At 39.0% G+C, this 25774-nt stretch overlaps 1 protein-coding gene across 1 annotated transcript in view; it reads right to left on the reverse strand.

The window, feature by feature from the left end:
* The window catches only part of Cntnap5 (contactin associated protein family member 5), a 951234-nt gene that overhangs the window by 389499 nt on the left and 535961 nt on the right, over positions 1-25774 (reverse strand). Inside the window, exon 9 of the mRNA XM_051147230.1 lies at positions 2802-2951. Within this exon, the coding sequence (XP_051003187.1) occupies positions 2802-2951 (150 nt within the window). The remainder of the gene's footprint in view (positions 1-2801; positions 2952-25774) is intronic.

The raw sequence follows: 25774 nt of genomic DNA on the forward strand, positions 1-25774 counted from the left end.
GGTAGATGAGTATGTGTGCTCTTACAAACTCCATCTCCATGGTCTTAATAGCATCAGAGCATATGGTAATATGATCTTGAAAACATGGCAATAACCTATAAATAAAGTGGAATTATTTCAACCATCTCTAATAGACAGTCACTGCAGGGCTGAAGCCCGGCAGCTGGTTAACAGCTCGCAGGCACACTATAAAATGAAGAGATGCTACAACTTCTAATTGAAGCTGTAGAGAGAATTTATGGAAGTTGACTATTATTGCTGAAACTCATTTTTCACCTGCCTTAAGTTTGTCATCTGTGTGTAGAAGGTTTGTTTAAACACTGATCAAATCATAGATAAATCTTCATGTGCTAAGTCTAGGACCCCTGGAAATGCACCCAGAATGTGTCAACATCATAGCTGTGGGGGAGAGAGCCATTTTTGCTTCTGTGATATTTCAGATGACTATTATAACATAGTTATTCAAAGCTGTTTTGCCTGAAAATAAATTCCTGACCATGATTCTTTCTCCATTACTGAAATATTATATGAGATGTGGAATGCACGGCTGGGAGTTGCAACCATTGTTCAGCATTGGTTCCCATTCATTTGCTTTCACTATGGGGCTGCAGTGAACACAGATGTGAATCTGTTTCTTATACCCTAACTCTCTACAGCTTTCCACAGATTATCATGATTTTATTAATCTTTGATTGACAAAATTTATGACTGTGGATGCCAAAGTACCACAGACAATGCATGGTAATTAGAAAACAACTATAGGAGTTGGTGCTTTCTACCTCATTTGATGATGTGTCTTCTGTTTGCCACTGAATGCACCAGGTAGGCTGACATGAGTGGTAGAATATTACAGTCACGTCTTACAGACTCTGGCTTTCATAGGGTTCTAGGGGTCCAAAACTAGATATTAAGCTGGGTGTGGTGGCACATGCCTTTAATCCTAGTACTCAAGAGGCAAAAGCAGGTGGATCACTGTGAGTTCGAGGCCAGCTTGGTCTACAAAGCAAGTCCAGGACAGCCAGGGCTTCACAGAGAGACCCTGTCTCGAAAAACCAAACCAAAGAAACAAACCCAGGTGTTTATGCTTACACAGCAAGCACTTTAAAACTTAAACATTTCTCCAACCTATAGATTATTTTATTTCAACAAACGGAGCCTTATCATCTATCATATTGACATATTATCACCTAAAAACATATGATACCACTGGGTATATAATGATGATTGTGGGTGAAGGACTATGAACCTTCCTCATGCAAAAATGCATCTGCATTGATCTTGTGCCACACAGTTCCCTTCTTAGGAGACCCTAAATATGTATTCGGTACCTGTGTAATGATTTTTTTTCCATTTCATGCCTTTCACACATTTCCTTGGGAAGAAAGGAATGATTTGTAGATTTTGAAACTAAGAGTCTACAGGGTTTGAGGCTCAGTGCAGAGTATATGATTAGTATGTGGCAGGCTCCAGGTAACTGTAGTATATAATCATTTTTGTTGTTATGTATGATCAAGACATATTGCAGGCATGCATGTGCCTCCATGCATGTATGGAACTCAGAAGAAAGAATTGCAGTCTCTTCTCTTCTCCTGTTATATATTCCAAGGCTAGAACTCAAGTTCTCAGGTTTGAGCCACAAGTGTCTTTTCCCATGGAGTCATCTTGCTATCTCTTTAGTGGATGCTATTATGCAATGCTTGTCCAAGTTACCACATGGGAAGGCACTGACTGCTTTAGGACAAGGCTGGCTCATTATCATATCTACAAGATATTTCCAAGGATCCGTCACTCGGCACCGTGTAGATGAAAGGCAGTGGGAGAGTTGAATGTGCATGGGGTTGGGTGCACATGCAGTGCTGTGTGGCTACCAGCATCTTTTACATGCTGAGTAAGCCCTTCACACTAAGGTTCATGAAGCCTGAACTCTTCTTTTTCTTCTAACTCCCAGCAATTCTGAAGGTGGGCTTGTTCTCTACATTGTAGAAAGGGAGTCCAGAGACTGTATCCTAAGAGCTTGAGGCCACAGAGATATAGGGACTAAGTCCCCTTTAGATGTGGCTTCTGTAAAACAGACCACGGGCTAGAGAAGTAGCAACCACATCTTTTAATAAAACATGTCTTTAAAATACTCAATATAGGTGCATTTATAAAAATGGTAAAATGCCAAATAAGCTTTGCCCACTTCAGTTTGTCTTTGTTTGTGTTACTAGAAGTGTTGCATGGGTTCATCAAACATCAGAATGAGCCGCTACTCAGAAACAGCAATGGCTCCACACTTTGGCTCCCCATTTCTTTGTGGAGCCCCTAGCTCCTCTCCACATTGCTCTGTTACCTTCAGTGGGTGAGGATAGTCTCTATGTCATGAGAAAGGGAAGACGAGGCTCACAAATAAACTGACAATGAAGTGACCTAGAGGGCCAAGCAGGCTGATGGGGCCTCCCATTTAAGTCTTTCCTCTTGCAGGTACTTGCTGATTCTCAGCTCCTTTTCTCTAACTTTTCATCTGAGTTTTTCCCTTGCAGTGTGACCAAAGAGCTTGGCAATGCTATAAGAATCTCTTTTTATGAGCTATGCAACCAAGCTCTAGTTAGCACTAGTTCTTTCTGCCCTCAGCACTGCCTAGATAGCTGATATTTGCACAGAAGTCTAATGTTTTGTGTTTCTTAATCTTTTCTGCTTGCATGTGGCTGCATGTGTGCATGCATAGCCATGGACAGGGTTGTCTAACTGACAAAGCAAAGTGCATGCTGGAATAATTTCCCTGCCATTTTATTTGAAGTTGCAAAGGCTAGTGAACTTACCTCCAAAGTAGTAACTATTTCCAGAATAAATCTGCAGCTGGGTAGTGTCTGGAGCTGGGGAAGCAGCATCATTATCCAGTGTGAGAGTAACGCGGTTTCTCCTGGCATTGATGCTGACAGAATGCCACAGGCCATCATTCAATGCACTGCCTACAAGAGAAACAGGAAGGGCAGTTCCATGAGGACCAACTCTCTCCTCTGCCTCAGAGCTTAGTCTCATTTCCTAAACCATTTCTGATAGGTTAGCCTCAGAAACAAAGGGGATGCACTCTTATAATGGACATCTGTACCAAATAAAGGCATGCTGTATATTATTTAGTATGGTGATGCATGACTGCAGAGGAAAAAGCTGAAAAAACAAACTGTTAAAAAAAAAACCCTCAAGAGAGAAGCATGGGAGAATAGCAAAGTAGAAGGATCCAGAGGGTCCTAGAAACCTACAAGAAGAACATTATGATAGGCAGATTTGGGCCCAGGGGTCCCATTCAAACTATGACACCAGGCAAGGACAATATAGGCCGTAAACTTCAAACCCCTACCCAGATCTAGCCAATGGTCAGAACATTCTCCAGAGTTGAGTGGAGAGTGGGATATGACTTTCACACTTACTCTGGTGCCTCATATTTGACCATGTCCCCTGGAGTGGGAGACCTGGTGGCACTCAGAGGAAGAATGGCAGGCTACCAAGAAGAGACTTGATACCCTATAAGCATATACAGGGGGAGGAAGTCCCCCTCAGTCACAGTCATAGGGAAAGGGGAATAATGTAAAATTGGGAGGGAGGGAAGAATGGGAGGATACAAGGGATGGGATAACCATTGAGATGTAACAAGAATAAATTAATTTAAAAATTATTTTGAAAAAAAAAACCTTCAAAATGATACCAGTAATCCTGAGATGCATGTGGCATAGGTCATTTTAGTTCTCCAACTTTTTTAGAGTTTGGGTGCTGTTGTTAGTAAAAACTTTCAACACTTGTTTTGTTTAAACCAAAGGTCCCAAGAATCAAAACTCTTTATCACTGAACTTCACTAGCTCTGCGAAATTCTTGACTTAATTATACCTGGTTATTTTGTTCATTTCTTCTAATATTTCTGGGATAAAATACTCTGACAAAATTAACTCAGAGGGTAGAAGTTTTACTTCATCTCACAGTTCAAGCATACAGGCCATGTCAGACAAATCAAGGCATCAGGAACTTGAGGCAGCTGGTAAGGTTACATCACATCCACAATATGGAAATAGAGAGGGATGAATGCATCCCACTGCTTAGCATGCTTCCTCTACTGTAGGCAGTCCATAATCAGTTCTCCATCCCAGAGAATGGTTCCCATGCAGTTACAATGTGTCTTCCCACATCAACTACTATAATCAGGGGGAGTCCCTCACTGATGTTCTCAGTCTCCCCTTCATTTCTATAATCCCTCTTGGGTTTTCCTTGACGTTTATTCCTGGATGAATTTAGGTCCCGTCAAGGTGACAAATGGCATTAATCATCTCAGCTACACAAGGACAGTTTCATTTAGAAATATAATATGCTTTGGGCAAATCCTCTTCAACACCCTAGTAGCCTTCCCCATGGTCCACATTATTTCATTCTCTAGACACTTTTGCTTCTACTTTCGTGTCAGATTACTGAAATGGACAAAACCCACCCTATTGTAAGGCAAAGAGAGTTTCTTACTGCAGTCAGGATGCAGATTAACTGAATAAAAGCTGCAAAACAATATTTAAATATATTTTATTACTGTATTCATATTACATCTCAATTGTTATCCCATCCTTTGTATCCTCCTATTACTCACTCCCTACCATTTTCCCCTTACTCCCCTCTCCTATGGCAGGAATTTTAATATCCTTAGTTGACTGTGTGGGTTGGGGGTGTGTGTGTGTGTACACGTGGAAGTAAAATGACAAACTATGTAAATTGAATTTCTCCTTCCACTACCTGAATCCGAGGAACTGAACTCATCTGGTCAGGTTTGGTGGCATGCACCTTGATTCACCAAACTGTCTTTCTGGACTCCAACAGTTTTTCCTAACTGTATCAGAGAACATTGCCGAGTCACCTGCCCTCCCTCAGGTCTGACTCATCACCTGCAAATATGGCCATATCTGGTATCATTGTTAAAGGAATCAAACATAAGCAGAAGACAATTGCTAGAGCATTTGGAGGGCACAGAGGCTATTTATGAAATACAACCTATCCTGGTCTTTTCCCTAGATCCCTTTCAGTTGTGCTGCAACACAGACCTATCTTACAGAAGAAACTGCATAAGGAGGTCGTCATGAAGGGTCATTTACCTCCTTTCCCCAAATTGTTACCTATGGAGACTCCTGCTTGTGTAGGGCCCACTGAACACTGAGAAAAACTGACATATTGCCTGGTCAGACCACAATGGTCAGATGATTGTCAGTGTGCCTGCTGTGTGCAGAGCTGCCTTCATTCTTATAGCACCTGCAAAGCGGTGCAATCTCTATCCTTAAAGATGGCTCTAGAGATTATAATTCCTACTTTCCTGTATGTGCAGACACTTCAAGTCAAGTATCCAGACACTCATATGAACTAAGAGTCATGGACAGAACTACGAGCCCAAAACAGCCTTGGGGTTAAAAAATAAGATATTAATATCATGTACCTTTGCAGTTTAGAATAGTACACAGGCAAAAGTCAGGGACAATTGCAAAAAGGACTAAAATTTCTCCTTTGAGTTTAAACCAATACGAAAAACAAAGAGACTAATAGCTCAGCCAATGGACATCTAGGCTGATTCTGGGCAAAGCATGACTATTTGCATTCTTAAATTCACAAGAGCTGTGACAAGAGTATGAGACATACACAAGATTCGTCCCACTACCAGCCTGAATACAGTGTGAGGAGCTTGAGTTACATCAACCCACCATGGTTTCTAACCAGTTACTATTTACTGGATAGTAGAGCATTTTCTTCAGTTGTATAGCCACTAGTAAGGTACTTTAGAATGTGTATGTGCCTAGCCATGCTCCTGTAATCAACAGAACTGAAAGTCATGGCTTATTAAAAGCAAAGACAATGAAAGTAGAAAGGGGACTAGTTTGGAAGAGAAGAGATCAATAAGAATGGAAAGAGGTAGGTGAAAGAGAGCAATTGGGGGTGGTGAATATGATCAAAATGCATAATACACGTGTGGGAAAATGTTATAATGAATCAAATACATATATTTAGAGTTGCAACTTACAAATAGGTAAGGCAGAGAAGGAAGAGTAGTTACTGCAGTAAGCATAGTAAGGTTTCAGAGAGTAGGCAGAAGACAGTTCATATCCCATTGAGCAAAAATTCTAGAAGGCAGACATCTTCCCAGATAGTAAAGAAATAGATAATAGAAAATAGACAAAGATAATGGAAAGAGAAACAAACACAGTATGACAATCAAAGTAGGTATGAAGAGAAACCAGTCACCCAAGGCCTCATTTGCCAGGCTAAGAAGAAGGTCCAGTAAGAGCCTTTGAAACAAGGTTTTGGAGACTATTTTATTCAAATCAATTTCCTCAAAACGTCTATGCAGGGAATTTGGGCATTTGTACCAAACCAAGGGAATTTGGGCATTTGCACTAAACCAAACAAACAACTAACCAAAAAAAGTCATAACTTCAATAAGGTTGATATGGTTGGGGGGACAGATTCCTTTGCAGTTCATTCCTTACTAACCCCAGGACCCACTTAAAAGCCAAAGACAATGGAACAGCATTTATAATCCCAGTTTGCTTGTAAGACATAGGAGGTAGAGATAGGAGAATATGCAAATCTTACAGGCTAGCTAGCCCTGCTTATACAGCAAGTTTCAAACCCTTTCTCTTTACAAGGTAGGAAGGTGAAGACCAATACTCAAAGGTTGTCCTCTGACTTTACATGCATACTCTGGTGCTTGAACACACCTAAGCAAGTATCTTCAAAACCTCACACAGAACACATGGACTTACATCTCTCTGCTTCACTTTTTTCTTGCCCCTACAACAAACATGAGAAAAAAAATGTATTTAATTATTCTAATGAATAACCGGAGATCCAAATCCCTACTGGTGACCACAGGGGCCAATGAGATGGCTTCTATTTGGGAATAACAGGCCATGGTGCATATTCTCAGAAGGTGATATGAGCCTAGGGCTTCTCCAGGAATCCTATAGGCCTTTGTCACCAGCCCGAAACTGCTGATACATCTGCCTCCGGACTGAGCAGATAATGAATTTTCAGCCTTTCTTACTGTATGAAAACCATTGTTGTACTACTCATCCGATAATTTTTTGTAAATTGTAACTTATTATAATTTATTCCAATTATATGACAATTGGTATCCTCTCACTTGTATCTTCCCGTTCCCACCCTCCTTCCATCCTATTCCCCTCCCCTAGACCTCTGATAGAAGGGAACTCCCTCCCCCACCATATGACTACAGCCTATCAGGTCTCATCTGGATAGCCTGCTTCCTCTTCCTCTGTATGTGAGCCAGATTTCCCTACCAAAGGAAGTGATCAAAGTGGGGGCACCAGAGTTCATGTCAGAGGCAGTTGCCACTCCCCCCCCACACAACTGTGAAGAATGAGCTGCTCATTGGCTAGGTCTGAACAGGGGGTCTCAGTTCACTGAATGTGTTGTGATTGGCTGGTGCAACACTTTGTGCAGGTCTCCTTGGTACTTTGTACGCCAATTGAATAGACATCGTTTGCAGTATATAGTCTGTTGGTTGTACTCCTTCAGAGAACCTTGATTAACACATACATATCACATATCTTTAGATAGCTGCCTATCTCTTATGAAACCTAAGCTTAAAGACTTCAGTTTTCAGTGGCCCTGTGCATCTTCTTTTCAGAAAGCTCTTCATTTGTTTAAAACTTGATCCGGTGCATTAAGCAAACTTTCTGTGTACATCCATTTTCCTTACTTAAGCATTAGTAATGACCCTCTTGATTAATAGCTGTTGGGAATTGGCCACTCCCTTCCACCTCTAGTGAGTGTTAAAGGATCTAGAGCAGTGGTTCTCAACCTGTGGGTTGTGACCCTTTTGGGGTTAAATGACTCCTTCACAGAGGCCGCATGTCAGATATTTGCATTGCAAGTCATAACAGTAACAAAATTACAGTTATCAAGTAGCAATAAAAATAATTTTATAGATGGGTCAACACAACATGAGGAGCTTCATTAAAGGGTCACAACATTAAAAACCACTAATGTGGAGGGAAACAGACACACTACGTCTTGATTTGAAGCACAAATACCCACAGTATCAAACATCTTACATATACAGTATCTCCTTCTCCATGGATGCTGCTTAAAGGACTACTTCTAAAATAATGAGGCCTACAGCCAAGGTCTGAGGGTTAATACTTCACAAGGCCATTGTGTATAATAGTGAAAGTTTAAAATGACCAGCATGGATGCTGCTTAAAGGACTACTTCTAAAATAATGAGGCCTACAGCCAAGGTCTGAGGGTCAATACTTCACAAGGCCATTGTGTATAATAGTGAAAGTTTAAAATGACCAGCATGGATGCTGCTTAAAGGACTACTTCTAAAATAATGAGGCCTACAGCCAAAGTCTGAGGGTCAATACTTCACAAGGCCATTGTGTATAATAGTAAAAGTTTAAAATGACCAGTATTTCCAAGTAACACTGCGTTAGTTCATTTCAATATGGTAGATTCATGTTAGGAGTTAAAATATGGTCTAGAAAAAAACACAGAACAAGTTATCATACCAAGAAAATGCTGTTAGTACCCTAGAACGTGAAATCCTAAGGCTTCTCAAGATACATACTGAAGTGTGGGCTAGAGGGCTGGATTTGCAGCTAAAAGCACTTGCATTTATTACAGCGCACCGGAGTTCAGTTTCCACCACCCTCATCAGCATGCTCATAACTGCAAACAGTTCCTGTTCCATAGGATCTGATCCCTGCTTCTGGACCATGTGTGCACCCACACATGGGTATGAAACAGAGCCTCCCACTAGTCATTAAAAATAAAATAAATATTTACAAATATCAAAGGTAACACATATAGAATGACACAATTACAGATCATTTTTGTTTTTTCCTACAAAGAATTGGAACTTTCTGTTCCTAAGTATAAAATAGAATATTTTTTAAATAATCACTGGCAATGAAGGAAGTAAGAAACAAATTCAGTTGACATAGAGATAATTTCTTAACTTTAGCCCTCACTGCTTCTTTTATATCCTAAAATTCCTAAAATGGAGATTGCAGAGAATGGGACATACAGTGAGCATAAGCCTGCCTGTTTTCTATGAAAACAAGTCAAGACTGAATTTTTTTTTACATAAAGAAAAAAGAGGGAAGTGGGGCAGAGAGAAAGAGGAGAGACCGATAAATAGATAGATAGATAGATAGATAGATAGATAGAAAAATAGATAGACAGAAAATAGATTTCTAATCTTTCAAGTGATCTTTTAAAACACAGACTGAAAAATAGCTATTGGCACACACTGATAGTGCTGAGAGTTGTTACTCCATCTGGAGACTTCCTAATGCCCACAATAGTCACTTACTGTTCTCCTGTCACAGACACTGACAATGGAAGCAAGAGGCTCTATCCAGGGCACTATTTTTATCTTTTTTCTCTGTTTTTTGGGTGGGTGTTGTCTCAGTCATACTTTCTCAGCCTCCCCAGTGCCAGTTCCTGAACCACAGACAAACATAGCGTGCTTATCGAGCTATAATTTTAATTTTGTAACTGTTTCAGTGAAATATAATCCATACATTAGGTATTTCATTTGCTTAGAGTTTACAACTCAACAGCTTTCAGTATGTTCAGATTTCTGAAACCATTGAAATCATCAATTTTAAAATATCTTCCATTTCTGAAAAACTGTAACACTAGCCCTAGATACTTATTTGTTACCTTCTCCTAGGAATTTGCTTTTTTGATTTTCACAAATATAACATAAAATATATTCCTCTTTGTTAATGATTTATTTAGTTTAAAGAGAATAAGGGTAGCAGAGTTGTAAAGTAAAAATATGTTTGTGTTTTAATTATATTCCATTGAGTAGCTACTTCTTAATGTGTTTATTGAACCTTAATAATTGTGTTGCTTCCAGTTTGAATTAGTGTGAATAATTAAGGTATACATATTTGAGAATACACATTGGTATGAATGTTTTTCTCTATTCTCTTATGTGTATATTGTGTGTGACATTTGTGGGTTATGTGGTTATTCCTTATGACTGCCTTTGGAAAACCACAGAACAATTCCTCAAGTATATTTACTAGTTTACATTTCTACTGGACCACTTTAACTTAAGAGTATTGACTTCATGTTTTTGGTGTGTGTGTGTGTGTGTGTGTGTGTGAGAGAGAGAGAGAGAGAGAGAGAGAGAGAGAGAGAGAGAGAGAGAGAGAGAGAGAGAGAGAGAGAGATGTAAGCATGTGTGATATGTGCATGTAAGCAGAGGACTTAATTTTTAATGTATTTTATATGTATGGATATTATGCCTGCTTGTTGTCTGTGCACTGCATGCATGACCTGGAACCACAAAGGGGTCATCAAATCCTGTTGTACTGGAGTTACAGATGGCTATGAGCTACCATGTGGGTGCTGGGATTTGAATACAGTCATCTTCAAGAGTAGTTAGTAGCTAGCTAGTAGTTAGTAGCTCTTAAATGCTGAGTCTCCTTCCACCTTGATTTCTGGGATAATGTATCTCAATGGCCTTAGGCTTACTAAGTCAGCTAGCTTGCTGGCCAGAGAGCCAGTCTTTGCTTCTCTAACCCTAGATTAATGGTACACACTACTATATCCACTTTTTAAAGGTGGGATTTATGCTTTATTGCCTAGAAAATATCTCTAGTCTCCATGACTCTCTGATGAAGGAAAAGTAGTCATTTGTGCTTAGGGTATTAATGTCTTGGCATATCAGGATCAACTGTGGCTAGACAAGGTTATCAGTCACACCTAGAGACAGAAGGAACACATTCCATGCTGGAACATATATCCTGAGCCTTCCATTGTCCATTGTCAATTTATCTACCCATTCACTTTTACTTAAAAACTTTGCCCTTAGGATTTCCAGGAACTTAGACATATCTCTTAATCTTTCTAAACATCTTTCCTGCTCAGTAAAACATATACAATAGACTGTGGCATTACTTATAAATTCCAACTTCCTAGTCTCCAGAAAAACCAATTCAGCCATTTTTTCCACAGTGGCATATCATCTACTATTACTTATAAGTAGAGGTACTTTCAATTTTTGTAAGAACCAAGAAAAGAATACAGGAATAAATAAATAAGATAATCTTCAAATGTCAATTGCATGGTAAAAGAACATACTGTGATTACTGGGACCATTATACTCTATTTCCTGAGCCATCCTTCGATTGGGCAGCATTTGTTTATCCATTATCAAATGATATTAACTCTTGCTTGTGTAGTAGACAGGATTATTATATTCCTAAGTATTTTCTTCTGTAAAGACCAGCCTCAATCTCATGATTTTCCTACTTCTGCCTCTGAGCACTAGGATTAAAGACATATGCCATCAGACCCAGCCAATGCGGAATCATGTGAACATACTGCTAAGGTGTACTGGGGAGCCAGAGGATGAAATCTTTTGTTTTTCTTACATTGCTTTTGGAGGCAAATTGCAATATGTCTTTTATTTTCCAATATGCATCTCTGAAGGAGATTCCTGTGATGTTACTTTACTACATTCTCCTTGCCATGTACACCACTGAACAGACTGACAAAGACACAGCTTATTTCTGCTAACGTTCTGCTTCCTCCATTGTTCATATCCATCCCCTACTTTGCAAACCCATTTTCTCTGCATCAATCCTACTATAAACTGTAAGAACAGGGGGAAGGTGTCTCTTGACTCTAGGAAGAAGTCAAATAATACAGACTAGATGATATCTGATGCATGAATTGTTTGTTAACTTTATTAAATAAAAAATGTTCAGGCAATCACAGTGGCTGGGAGTTGAATAGTAAAATAACTATATCAACCTGCACAAGACCTGGGTAACAGTGAGCCCGTAGACATCCTATCATGATGCTGGAAGCACTTTTAGGAGCTAACAGTGACAAAGGATGGGAGGATACCATATTTTTAGTAGGTGTAGTCACTTCTACATTTCTCAAGTTTCTGTGAACAACTCCTCACAAGTTACTTTAATCAATCCTCATTAAGCTCACTGCTCCACTTAAAAAAGACATGCTAGTAGGAACATTCAGAGAGCAAAAGTGTGAGGGACAAAAGAAAAAAATGAGGTAGCCATGATAAAAATATGTACATAGATATGTCAAAATTTTATAATGGAGCCTGCCATTAGAGTCCAATAAATAATTAAATAAGAAATTATAGAAAGAAACAAGCCAGACAAAGTATTTCCCCTTGACTTTACCAGTCTTCAGTTGTTTATGATAAATGTCTGTAACATTCACTGTCTGATCCATTCATTTAGGTCAAGTTATTTACAGCCTTCTGCTCTTAATTAACAATTTGTCTGTGTAAGCCTTCTGTCACCAGTGGAATGAAAATTGGCTGGGGGTCAGAGTGTGAGTCATGTTTCCATGTCTCCCTTGGCATCAACAGGGCCACGTAATGCCCTCTCCAAGTGCTCGTTGATTCATGGACTGTCTGAACAACTGAATCTCCACTGCCAAATGTCAGCAACAAGCTCTCACACTGCATTGCCATAACTGACATGCTCAAGCTTTCCTAGTTGTACAAACCTGGCTCATCATTCAAGACACCATGGATCTGGAAGCCTTTGGTCAGTGTATAAGAGAGTGACCATCTGTTGTTGTCATCATGAGCTTCTGACAGGAAAAATTGAGGCTGTTCTACTATTACAGACCTAAATGTCCAGTTCTAACTGATGCATGCTAAAATTATGTTCAAAACTGAGTCCATTTTATCCCCCAAGATGCCCATAAACTTTATAAGGCCTGCTTCCTCGGTGCCCATCCTATTCTGACATTTGCTCTCCAGGTATCCCAAGTGTCTTAGCTTGGGCTTTTTTTTTTTTTTTTTTTTTTTTTTTTATGTGAGGAGACACCATAACCATGGCAACTTTTATAAAGGCAAACATTTAATTTGGGCTGGCTTACGGTTTCAGAGGCTTAGTTCATTATCGTCATGGTGGAAAGCATGACAGCACGTAAGCCAGCATGATTCTGTAAAAGCTGGAGTGTTGATCCACAGATAGCAAGGAGAAGACTGACTGTGGTTTCACACTGGTTATAGCTTGAACATTTAAGATCTCTATGCCTTACCCCCACAATGAGACACTTCCTCTAACGAAGCCATACTTCCTCCTATAAGGTCACACCTCCTAATGTGCCACTCCTATGACCAAGAATTCAAACATATGAATATATAGGACCCTATTCAAACCACTACCCAAAGCTCTCAAGGAATCTTACATGGCTGATTTTTAGTGTTCTTTTTTGTTTCGTTTTCTTCTATCATACAATTCTTTTGTGATTGTAATATCCTTCTCCTCATTCATGCTTGGTGTAATTATATTTATTCTAAAGAGGAAAGTGGAAGCCTTCCTTTCCTCTCATATCACGTGTCTGTCCTGTGCCTTCCCTGTAACCTGTATCTCTATACTTCACCTTCAAATGACACTCAGGATCTGCTGGAGAACAATTTTTATTCAGTCTCCATCTGGACACCTGTGCAGAATACAGGCTCCTAAATGTCTCATTAAAGAGAAGCAAACTGAACTGTACAAAGTGAAAACTCAGAAACTGCCGGAAAGTGATAACACGTGTGACCACTAAATTATTCTGCTTTAATAATAATGGTAATAAAAATAATAATCTAATGTTCTCAGATCCATTCTGGAGCAAACATAGAGAATCAGAAGTGAAGTAAGAAATTCAATTTCATCAATTTCTATTAAGCAAACATGAGAAGCTACAAATATACCAGTGACCACTAGGATGGTAAATATTTCTAACCTGAGCATGATGCCTGTATCCTAGGTGGCTTTACCTATCTACTTGACACAGTGCTGAGTCATCTGAGAAGGCAGTCTCAGTTGAGGGTTGCTGTGATCAGGCTGGCTTGTAGGTCTGTGGGGAATATCTTGTTTATGGATTGACACAGGTGGATCCAGAGTAGAGTGTGTGGAGATTTCCATTCCCTGGACAGATGGTGCTAAGCATTGATCCTGAGAGTTTGCCAGTATTCTTCCATGGTTTCTCCTTCAGGCTCCTGCTTGAATTCTTGCCTCGATTTCCCTCAAAGATGGACTATGACTTATAAGTGTAAATAAGCTCCTCTCTCCCCATATCTCAACAACAAATTTGAAACTAGACACATTGAAATCCAGTAACTGCATATCTCAGCTGCTCATAGCCTGGAATGTCTCTATACAGCTCTGTCAGCTTGCTGTGATAGTCAAAGCACTTGGCTCTGTGTTTATGCGCCATCAGTAATAAGATATTCTCATCTACATGATTTTAGCTAAAACACTGAATCATTAATTATAATTTATTTGAAGCTGAGGATAGGGTTCCTAGACTCATTCTGTTTACTTGATTTGCAAATGGAGGCTAGCTACAATTGATTAAACAAATATTAGGGGAGCCATGGTTAATTGGAAGGATGTAGATTATAGCCATCTAGCCATCACTTTTAATCAGGGTGAACACTTCTATCCTTATAGTACAGGCATCTCCCTACCCTTTAGCATCAGTGACCAGGACTTAATTAATAATATCACTATGTACATCTCCTTCTTAGGTTTGACATATTATACAACATATACTTTCTGTAATACAATTTTATAAAATCACTACTACCTTCTTTTCACTGTTAAAAGTCATATCTTTCAGATTTGTCAGGTTAATCCATGAATTTGTTGTGTAGAAATTATGAGCTAATATCTTGTGTGACATAAGCCAAAGAGAAATTTCCAGCTTTTACGTTGTTTATCTCAGCCATTTTCTCATTACAGCAGAAAGCTAACTAACAGAAGATTATCAGAAAATCAGTATTATTTAAATAATTGTCCTCTACTTCTCTACAGATGAACAAAGGTATATATATATGTCCTCTCCAGTACATACAAGCAACTCTGTTACAAAACCATGTTATCAAATTTGCATGGTTCCATTTTATCATTATCCCTATTACAGTGAAGTGTTAGATTTGAGAAGAATGGAATCTTAGCAGTTAGAGGTTCTATTAACTCTTGATAATACTCTCAATGGGGACCAGGCCTTCAATTGCAATTCTCCAAAATATAGTCAAGTTTCAAAATATTATAACCACTTTAAATCATACTAGAATATTGTGTGCACTTGAATGTAGTAGCATGTTTTTATTGGTAGAGGATTTTTAGACATGGAGAATCGTCTAACTAGAATAATACAAAGGCTTGACGCAGCTGACTACATCTCATGTAGACAGAAAAAAAGACAAAGCTATCGTCAGGATCTCTGAAGATGGTACAACCTTGCTTACAGTTGAAGGATTCTGTACTTATTTTAAGCAATTTGGCACTGGGTACTCCTCATCAAGTCAGATTGGCTCAACATCGAAAGACAATGTTTGCTTTGCTGAAATTCTTAAAATATTAATGAATGGAATTGACCTACTTTTCTTTTTGAGGGCTTGTAGACAGAATTAGCCAAAGTTTCTGTAAATCGAGGACACTCTTTCCCTTTTGTGACAGAGAACAGAGGTCTCTCCAAAACTGGACTTCCTTGGCCATGCAGCTAATCAGAACTCTGTACAACAGAACCATGGTCAAAAAGACTTGAGCTCTAGCTCTTGACTGTGTATTAAGTGGAGAGGGAAAAGTGCTACAATAAAAGTTATTTTGAAGACTAGGCTTACATATTTTGTTTTTGTTCTATTCTTATTGCCCTGAATTGTCCCATAATAAACATAAAAATTATATGAACTCCCCAAGATTTCAAAAGGAAGCACAGAAGAGTTATTTTTCTTTTCTATTATTTAGTGTTCAAAAATATGTTAATAAAATTAACCAAAGATTTTCTCTTACTTTTATGTAATATCCTGTTTTCTTAGTACTCAGATATACTTAAGCAATGCTATCTTCCAGCCTAACCATCTTTTTGACAGCTTTTAAAATATCCTTCACAATAGAAGTTGGGCCTGTAGAGATGACCTAATGGGGAAAATGTTAGGCATGTATGAAGTCCTGATTTACCAGAGCCCTCATATATCCAGATATGGCAGCACTGTCTCTACCCCTAGCACTGTATTAATATGATTGGTGGATGGAAATAAAAAGTTTCTGGAAGCTTGTGGGACAGCTAGACTTGTATACACAATAGACCACAAGAAGATCCTATGTCAAACATGGCAGAAAGAAGGACTGAAATGCAATAGACCTTTGATCCCCACACATGTACAATAGTACACAAATGCCTACCATTGAACACATGAACATACAAAGATCATAGTCACCGAATCCTAAGCACAGAAGGATTAAAATGATAGAATGTGAAGCTAAAAGAATGTTCATCTGTGTAACTCTATCAGTCAGAGAAATGAGGCAAGAAAATAAAAAATTCAAGGTTAGCTGAGCTATATAGCAAGACCACGTCTTGCAAAACAGAACGAACAGAAGAAAGAAAGAAAGTAAAAAGGTAAAAGAAAGAAAGAAGAGAGGGAAGGAGGTAAGGGAGGGAAAAGGAGAGGCGGGAATACAAAAGGGATAAAGAAGAAGGAAGAAAGAAAGAATAAGTAGGGCAGGGACGAGGAAAGGGAAGAAGAAGAAGAAGAAAAGATAGGAGAAAGAGAGCTGGGCATGAAGGTGCATGCCTTTAATCACAGCAATCAGGAGGCAGAGGCAGGCAGATCACTGTGAGTTTGAGGCCAAGTGAGTCTAAGACAGTGAGTGCTACACAGAGAAACCCTGTCTCGAAAATACCAAAAGAGAATAAAAAAGAAAGGAGGATGAAAATGTAGAGGAGTGGAGGGTGGGGTAGAGAAGGAAAGAGGAGGGAAGAGGAGAAACTAGAAAAAAACCTACAAATTAGTGTTATTTTATCCTGGAATAACATGTGCTGAGATTATAGGACCACATGGCACTTTGTCTTCACAGTGCATGGCAGTCCATGCTGTCAGGGTGTGGGTGGTAGAAGACAGTGGGTCAGAAATACAGACCTAAGAAGATCAGGTGGGTTTTAGTTATAAAAGCTTTGCCTAAACAGATTTTCCAGTTCCATAATGGATTCAGTGAGGCTCACTCTGAACTATAATGCTTTGTGTGTTCTCTCAAACTCATGGTGTAGAGAACCTATGTTGCTTCTGAGTTTCAAAATGTGGTCAGTGCTTCAGAGGTATGCAACAGAAATAACACTGTGATAGGTGGCAAAGTCTATGGTAAAGGGTTTCTCCTTGCTGAGGTAAATCTCAGGTCACCTTAGTGTTTGTCATGGATGATAATCTCACTTTAGAATCATTAGTAATAATGAAATTCTAAGATGGCCTATTGATGGATCAGTGGACAAGTGTCTGCTATGGACACATAGGACATGTGGTCAGAGTCCAAAAAACATGTAAATCCAGAGTTTGACAGCCCAGGCCTATAATACTAGCACAGTGGTATGGAGACAGGTGAGCCATAGAGTTCACAGGTTAACCACTCTAGCCAAATGAGTGAGCTCCAGGTTAGATTAGATACACTGCCTCAAAATTCCAAGGTGATGGGCAATGTAAGAGACACTTAATATCTGCCCACCCATGATATCCACATCCATACACTACATACATGATGTTTGCATAACACATGTCATGTGCAAAGTTCTCAAAGAACCTCTTTATGGAGTGAGCTTCAAATGTGGCAAACCAGCTACTGGGCAAAATATCCTCATTTCTGCCACAGACAGAATTCTACCTTAAAATGGGCAAGCTTAAATCCAGGCAGAGGAGACAACTGAACTCTACCAAGACAGGATAAGCAATTCCTCAATAGTTCCTGCCTAGCAAATAAGTCTGGCAGAGATATTGGGCTAGAAGGCCAAAGATGAGGCTCCAACGTTATAGAGAGTATTGGGTGACTATTCAGGCAGTAAACTGTCTCAGTCATTTTTCATTTTGGAAGCTGCTAACCTGCACTACCAATTCACTCAGACATTTAAGTTTTATTCCTTCTCAAGTCTCTGAGAGTGGTTGAAGACCAGATTGTTTAGTTTTACAATCAAGTTTGGTTGGTTAGGGGATAAAATCTTTTTAGATCAAGATAAAGGATTTAAGTTAATAGAGATGAGATATGAAAGACACTGAATTTCATTCAGGAATTTAGACCCAACAAGATAGGAAAGATGTTTATTTCAATTTTGACAAATACAAATAGCCAAATCACTATGAATGTAACATTTTTATAACTCATGATTGTCTCATGGTTATTCCTGCTGTATGTAGTTTTTTTCACTTATGTGTAATAAAAAAGATATATATGTTTAAAAAAATATATTGTACATATTATGACAACAAATAAAAAACTCAATTAATGTAGACTACAAGTCTACCTAAACCTAGAATGAGCCTAAGGAAAAATATTTGGGAATGAAGTTTACAACTTTACATCCAAAATAGCATATTTCTTATTATCCCATAGAAATATGTCCATCAAGCTTTGAAATAATTCAGAGTATTCTTTACATGTGTTATTTAAGGAACAACAGTAAAAAACAAGTTCAATTCTAAAGGTGTCCTTGTCCTAGTAGAAGTCACTGTCCTTTTTGTCAAGGGCAAGTGCATGGTATTAATTGTCAACATGTCAGGATCTAAAGTCAAGTCAGAGGCAAACTTCCAAGCACACCTGGGAAGGACATGTTGGGTAGGTTAGCCTCTGTATATGCCTGAGGGATGTTACCTTGATTCCTTAGGAAGATCCTTCCATGTTTATGACATCATTGCTTTGCTTGGGTTCCTGAACTGTATAAAAGAGAAAGAGAGCTAACCACAAACAAACATTCAGCTCTCTGCTTTCTAACAGTGGATGCAATGAGACCATCTCCATCAATCCCCTGCTGCCATGCTTTTTCCACCTTGAGGGACTGTAGCCTGAAACTGTGCAGCAAAATAAGCATTGCTCCCTATATTCCTTTTATTTTTTTAAGTATTTTATCACACCAACAAGAATGAAACTGTGACCCACAGAGAACATGGTCTGGTATCACTAAAGCTCTTTGTAGCTCTTTCTACAAGGACATATGAAAAATAGACCAAACCTATTGCATGTTTTCAAGGAAATCATCAAAAATTACATATTACAATCTAAATGAAAGGCCTTAGGATGAATGCCATCTTGGGTCCTTTAGTTCATCATCTAATTCGTACTTTTTTCTTCTAGGTGTGCACATCTTAAAATGATCCTATTGTGAAGTTTGATGATATGTGTTCACTATTGATCCTTGTGATGAGTTCTCGCCTGAGCAACAGGTCCTGTGAAATGCTCACTGGATCCAGCCTCAACTCCTTGACTGAGAAATTGGATACTTTATAGCTCTTGATACTCACACGTATGAGTACTTCAAGACAAAAGACAAAGAAAAATACAAAGCAGGCATGCTACTGCTGTCCTTCATCTTTATCAAAATCCATCACCCAAAACAGTGGAATTCTTTCTCTGTGGGGATTTTATGTACTTTGTAAATTTTTCTCTCACTTTGGTGCAAAAGATTCCAAATACCTTTTATCTGCAGTGACATTGTAGGAAAAGTTGGATGTACAATGATAGGCAATCCTTTCCACAAGAATCAGCTTCACCTTCTGATAGAGAAATAAGAAACCCTGACCTATTCGTAGGCAGCTCTTTGAATTCTGAACACTCTGAGAAATCAAGAAACAGTGTCATACTCTATAGGACACAACACTTCCCAAGAGCAGACTAGCTGGTCCTTAAAGCTTTCTGAAAAGATGGTTCATTAGATAAGAGGGCTGAGCAAGCATGACAGCTTGAATCATAGCATCCAGTACATCAAAAACCAGGTGCAGCTTCATGGGGCTCTATTCCTAACAATGTGAAAGGCTGAGACAGGAGGATCCTAGGTCTTGGTGGCTTCCACCATATTTCCAGGTTTAGTGAGAGGTCCTCTATTGAAGGTGTAAAGCAAAAAGTGACAAAGCAGTTACCTTACTTCCCTCTCTATCCTCTGTGAATAAGGAAAAGCACATGCAACCCTAGAACATAGAGGCATACAGTATACCACTCCCCATGTACACACACACACACACACACACACACACACATACACACACACACACACACACACACACACACACACACTCATATACACAAAGGCTACTGAAACACTTGCCATTTGTTTATATATTATTTTCCACTCAGGCAGCCAGTGAGTTTTCAATTATTTTAAATAATTGTTTGTTTTGAATTTTAAGTAATAAAACAGTATTTGTTTTGGCTTTTTAAGTGTCCTCTCATGCTTTCTGGGTAGAAAAATATGAGTACCAAAAATATTTAGTCCAGTTGAAAGACACATTAAGCAATTCAAATTTTATAAAATGTCAAGAAATTCTCTTGGGGAAATAATTTATAGGCTAGGCTTCTGACACAAGCTTCACTCTTTCAGCAATGTAGCTATTCATTTAACTTCCACTTGTTCCAGCAATTTACAGACATTCTGCAATGGTATAATATTTTTTCTTCCTTAGAGCTAGGTAACACAGCAGCACTTACCGGCCACTCTCATAGTCGAAAGTATGTGTTAATGGACTGGCATGTGCTTAATAATAGAAGCAGTTCCTGGGTTCTTTAGAAAAGAGACTCACCAGGGCCTGTATCATAGAAAACTGCATTTGTGACCCAAGGTCTACAAATCTCTTTGCTCAAATATCTTACCAATTAGTGATAGACAGCTCAGTGCCTACTCACATTTATATTCTCCAAATAAGGAGGATCATGGTCTAAATTTATAACTGTGAACATGAAAAATATTATCATTCAAAATGATTAACTCACCTCTATTAGTGGGAATATAATAAATATTAGAAAACTCCCCTGACTACACAGATCTCCTCACAGCTTTTACAACCCTATTGAATGGGACTGTCATAGTCAGTGTTTTTATTGCTGTCACAAAATACCATGACCAAGAAGCAAATTGGGAACCTTGACTAATATAGGGACCCTTGTAGCTATAGATCCTGATGCAGTACAGAGGGAATGGGCATATATCAATCAGCCTCTCAACCATACCCTAAATGTTTCAGGTATATTTTATCAATACTGGCAATCATAGTTTGTGTGAAGGAAGGGTGCCCATGTATATGTGCTCACACACATAGAAGACAGAAGACAGCCCTAAGTTTCACCCTAAGGCACATAGTCTACCTCCTCTGAGACAATATTTCTTCATTGGCTGGTGCTTATTTATTAAGCTAGGCTCACTGGATCACCAGATCCAGGGATACATATGTCTCCAACCACCCCAGGCTGAGCTCATAAGTCTACGTCACCGTGGCCAGCTTTTTATGATATCTTGGGATCACACACAGGCCCTTGTGCTTCAGATGCAAACACTTTTCTTTCTGATATGTCTCTGCAGCTTGAAAAGTGGTATTTTTGCCTGTCATTCCTGTAATAGATGCCCAGCTGATCTCCAGTGGTTTACACATCTTTATTGCGATACACTTGTTGATTAATACACTTCCACATGAGCCAGCCTCATTTCTTGGAATCTAATGAACATAAAAGGGCAGAAGTGGCCATGCCTAGGATTAGGTTACTAAAAGGCCATGGCTTCTATTTGAGGTGTTGTCACTGTTATTATTTTATAAAATTTGACAGGATGTAGAACCAACTCTGGGAATGTCTATGATAGAGCTTATACACTGAGTTAGATGAGGCAGGGAGGCCCATGGTCTGTGTGGGTACATCATTCCACTGGCTGGAGTCAAAAGGAGAAACTAAGTATTCACCTCTCTGTGTCTCTGGACTGTAGATGTCATGTGACCCAACAGTTACCTCAACATTCTGCCACCAGGACTATGGCTTCAAAATAAGAGCTGAAATAAATTGTTTCATGAATTTGCAGTAAGAGGCCCTATTTTAAGAGAAGAAGGTAGGGATTGATAGTGTAGGGTACTAAATGACCTCCAGCAGTCTCCTTATGGAAACTGCCCAACAATTTACAAACTTGAGGCTTTCCCTTGGTCTAACCAAGTTGTGACTAATATATTATATTCTTTAATATTTAACTTAATTTTATTTAGTCAATTTGAATAATAAAATTCACTTACCAATGGGAGAAGAATGTCATGTAATCAGAGAATGATGTAATAAATCATGTGCTGAAATATGATTAATAGCATGGAAATGGAGGCCTTCACTTGGATTATTTATCTTCAGATATTTTACATGGTTTGTTGACTGATCTATATACTGCAGCCCCATACTATGCACACTGGCCAAACTCACTTAGTACTTGCCATCTAAAAATACATAGCACTACTTGATAGTCATGAGCTATTAATAAGATACCCAATGAAGAATTAGGGAAAAGTTACTTCTCTTCCACACTTAAGAAATCCAGCTTGTAACTGAGCAGGGATAGTGCATACATTTACTCCCAGCACTTGGAAGGCAGAGGCAGGTGGATCTCTGAGGTTGAGGCCAGATTGGTTTATGCAGTGAGTTCCAGATCAGCCAGGGATAGACAGAGAAACCCTATGTTGAAAAACCAGAAGAAGAAGGTGGAGGAGAAGGAGAAAAAAGAAAGAAAGAAAGAAAGAAAGAAAGAAAGAAAGAAAGAGAGAGAAAGAAAAAGAGGATGAAGAGAGAGATAGAAGAAAGAAAAAAGAGAGAGGAGGAAGGGAGAGAGGGGAGGAAAGTAGGATGGAGTGAGTCTGTAGGCTGGAGACAGCTTAATGATTTTGAGAACATGTTGTTTTTCCATAATGTCCTTTTCTGCCTTCGTTGTGCACATATCCACACAAATGAAGTATACACAACATACAACACATACACAAATACACACAACTCTTTTCCACAATTCAGCCAAGTTTAGACTGTTTAGAAAAGTTTTCTTATGTCCTGCAACCATACATATCAGTGTATACATAAAGCCTTTCAAATGTATTCAAGAAATACAATTCTTAAAGCTCACCAATTAATATGAAATAAAACTTGGGTCCTGTAACAAAAATCTTCCCATGATCTTGTAGAAATATGACATGGAAGGCAGACAAATTCTAAATGAACTCATAGCTCTGTCCTTTTAAAACTTGTGATTCTGGAGATATTTCTCTAATGTAATTTCTGTAACATTTCCTGAGATTCTAGCTGCATTTGGTGTGTAGTTTGGGCCCAAAGAACCTAGCTGAACTTGGTGGGCAGTTTGGGCCCAGAGACTCTGGCTGAGCTCGGCACATGCTCCAAGCGCTGAGATTCTAGCTGAATTTGACGAATTAAGTGTGCAGTTTGGGCCCGAGACCCTGGTTGGATTCAGTGCTAACTGGACTATGTGCAAAGGAGACCTGTTTGGGTCCAGAGACAAGAACTGGACTCAACTCTCTGGTTGGGTCTATAGATGCTAACTTGACTCAGTGTGTGTGTGGTTTGGGTCCTGTGGCACTAACCTGGACTCTGCAAGCAGTCTGGGTCTCAAAACACTACTGGGAACCACAGACCATTAGAGCATTGGAGCTGTGGGACCAAGAAAATCTCAGGGCGACAGGGAGTTGAGTGGCCATCAGACTGCCTCCTCCTGGCCTGCTTCACTCCCTGGAGAGCTCTGGTGCTACAAGGGGACCCAGAAGTCTAAGGACACTTTAGCATGACCCAGCATGCATTCTGATACCCAGGGCAATTACAGGAACCACAGGACAGGGGAGCTGGGGATCATTGTCTGTGAGGCACCCAAACTATGGGGCTGGCCTCATGACATCCAGAACTGTGAAGCATCAGAGCTTCTGGCCCAGGAAAATCATGACAAAACAGGTAAATCTATCCTCAGACTCCTTCCACCCAACTCCAGAAGCTACCTCCCAAAAACAGAGATGGCAAGATGACTAAAGAACAGCATGAAATCAAATGCAAAACAAACAAACAAACAAAAACAATATGGCATCTCCAGATCCCAGCTACCCCAAAGAAAATAACTCAGAGAACTCAAACACAACAGAAATACATGAAAATGACTTCACATCATTAGTAATGAGGAAGATAATGGAGGAAAAAAATAAAATTCATAATCAAATGCAGGAAGACACAGCCAAAGAAGTGTAAGACATAAAAGAGGCCTAGTGAGAGGCACTGGAAAAAATTCAGGAAAATACAAACAACGAGATTACAGAAATCAAAAAAACTGTTCAAGCTCTGACGACCTATAAAGAGCCAATGGAAGAAACTCAGGAATATACAATTAGATGAAAGAAATCAATAAAACAGTTCAAGATTTGAAGATGAAAATGGATTCAATGATAAACACACAGACAGAAGAAAAACAGGAATGTGAGAACTCAGAGAGGAAGGCGAGCAACACAGAGGTGAGCCTGTCTAACAGAATCCAAGAGATGGAGGAGCGAATCTCAGGTCTAGAAGATACAATCATGGATCTTGAAGCAATCATTAAAGAAAACGCTAAATATGCAAAAATCCTGACACAAACCATCCAAGAAATCAAGGACAGCATGAAAAGAAGATATCTGAGGATAATTGGCATTGAAGAAAGAGAAGATGCCAGACTCCAAGGCCCAGAAACTATTCTCAACAAAATCATAGAAGAAAACTCCCCCAATCTAAAGAAAGGGATGCATATAAACAAAGAAGATGCCTGCAAAAAACCAAATAGAATAAACCAGAAAAGAAAAACTTCCCATCATATAATAATCAAGACACAAAACAAAGAACAAAGAAATATACAGAACAAAGAAAAATATTAAAAGCTGCAAGGGAAAAGGGCCAAATAACATTTAATGTCAAGCCTATCAGAATTACACACGACTTCTCAGGAGAGACCTTAAAAGCCAGAAGGGCCTGGACAGAGGTCCTGCAAACCCTAAGAGACCACAAATGCCAGGCCAGACTACTTTACTCAGCAAAACTATCAATAACCATTGATGGAGAAAACAAAATATTCCATGACAAAAACAAATTCAAACAGTACCTATCCACAAATCCTGCTTTATGGAAGATACTGGAAGGAAAACTCCACCCCAAAGGGACAAGCTACAACCAAAACTACACAGGAAACAGATAACTACACCAAGAAAAAACACAACCACACAAATGCTCGCCTGGTCCAACATCAAAATTAAGACCCTTAACAGTCAGTGGTCATTAACATCTCTCAAACACAATGGCCTCTATTCTCCAATAAAAAGAAGACTAACTGAATGGATAAATAAAAATGATCCAACATTTTTATGCATTCAAGAAATACGTCTCACCCAAAAAGATACACATTATCTCAGAGTCAAAGGCTGGAAATTTTTTTCCAAGCAAATGGTCACAAGAAGCAAGCAGGCATAGCCATTTTAATATCTAACAAAATAGACTTTCAACAAAATTAATCAAAATGATGAGGAAAGACACTTCATACTCATTAAAGGTAAAGTCAAACTAGATGACATCACAATTCTGAACATCTATGCTTGCAACTCAAGGGCACCCACATTTATAAAAGATCTATTAGTGAAGCTTAAAACACATATCAATCCCCACACAATAATAGCGAGAGATTTCAACACTCCACTCTCAGTGAAGGATAGGTCATTAAAACAGAAACCAAGCCAAGAAATAACATCATTGACCAATGCCATGAATTAAGCGGATCTAACAGATATCTATAGAACCTTTTGACCAAACAAAAAGGAATATACCTTCTTCTCTGCAACCCATGGAACGTTTTCTATAATTGATCACACAGTAGGTCACAAAGCAAGCCTCAACAGATACAAGAGGATTGAAATAATACCTTGTAAAATATCATATCACCATGGTCTTAGGCTTCCCTTCAACAAC

The sequence above is a fragment of the Acomys russatus genome, chromosome 6 (assembly GCF_903995435.1).
Source record: "Acomys russatus chromosome 6, mAcoRus1.1, whole genome shotgun sequence".
NCBI lineage: Eukaryota > Metazoa > Chordata > Mammalia > Rodentia > Muridae > Acomys > Acomys russatus.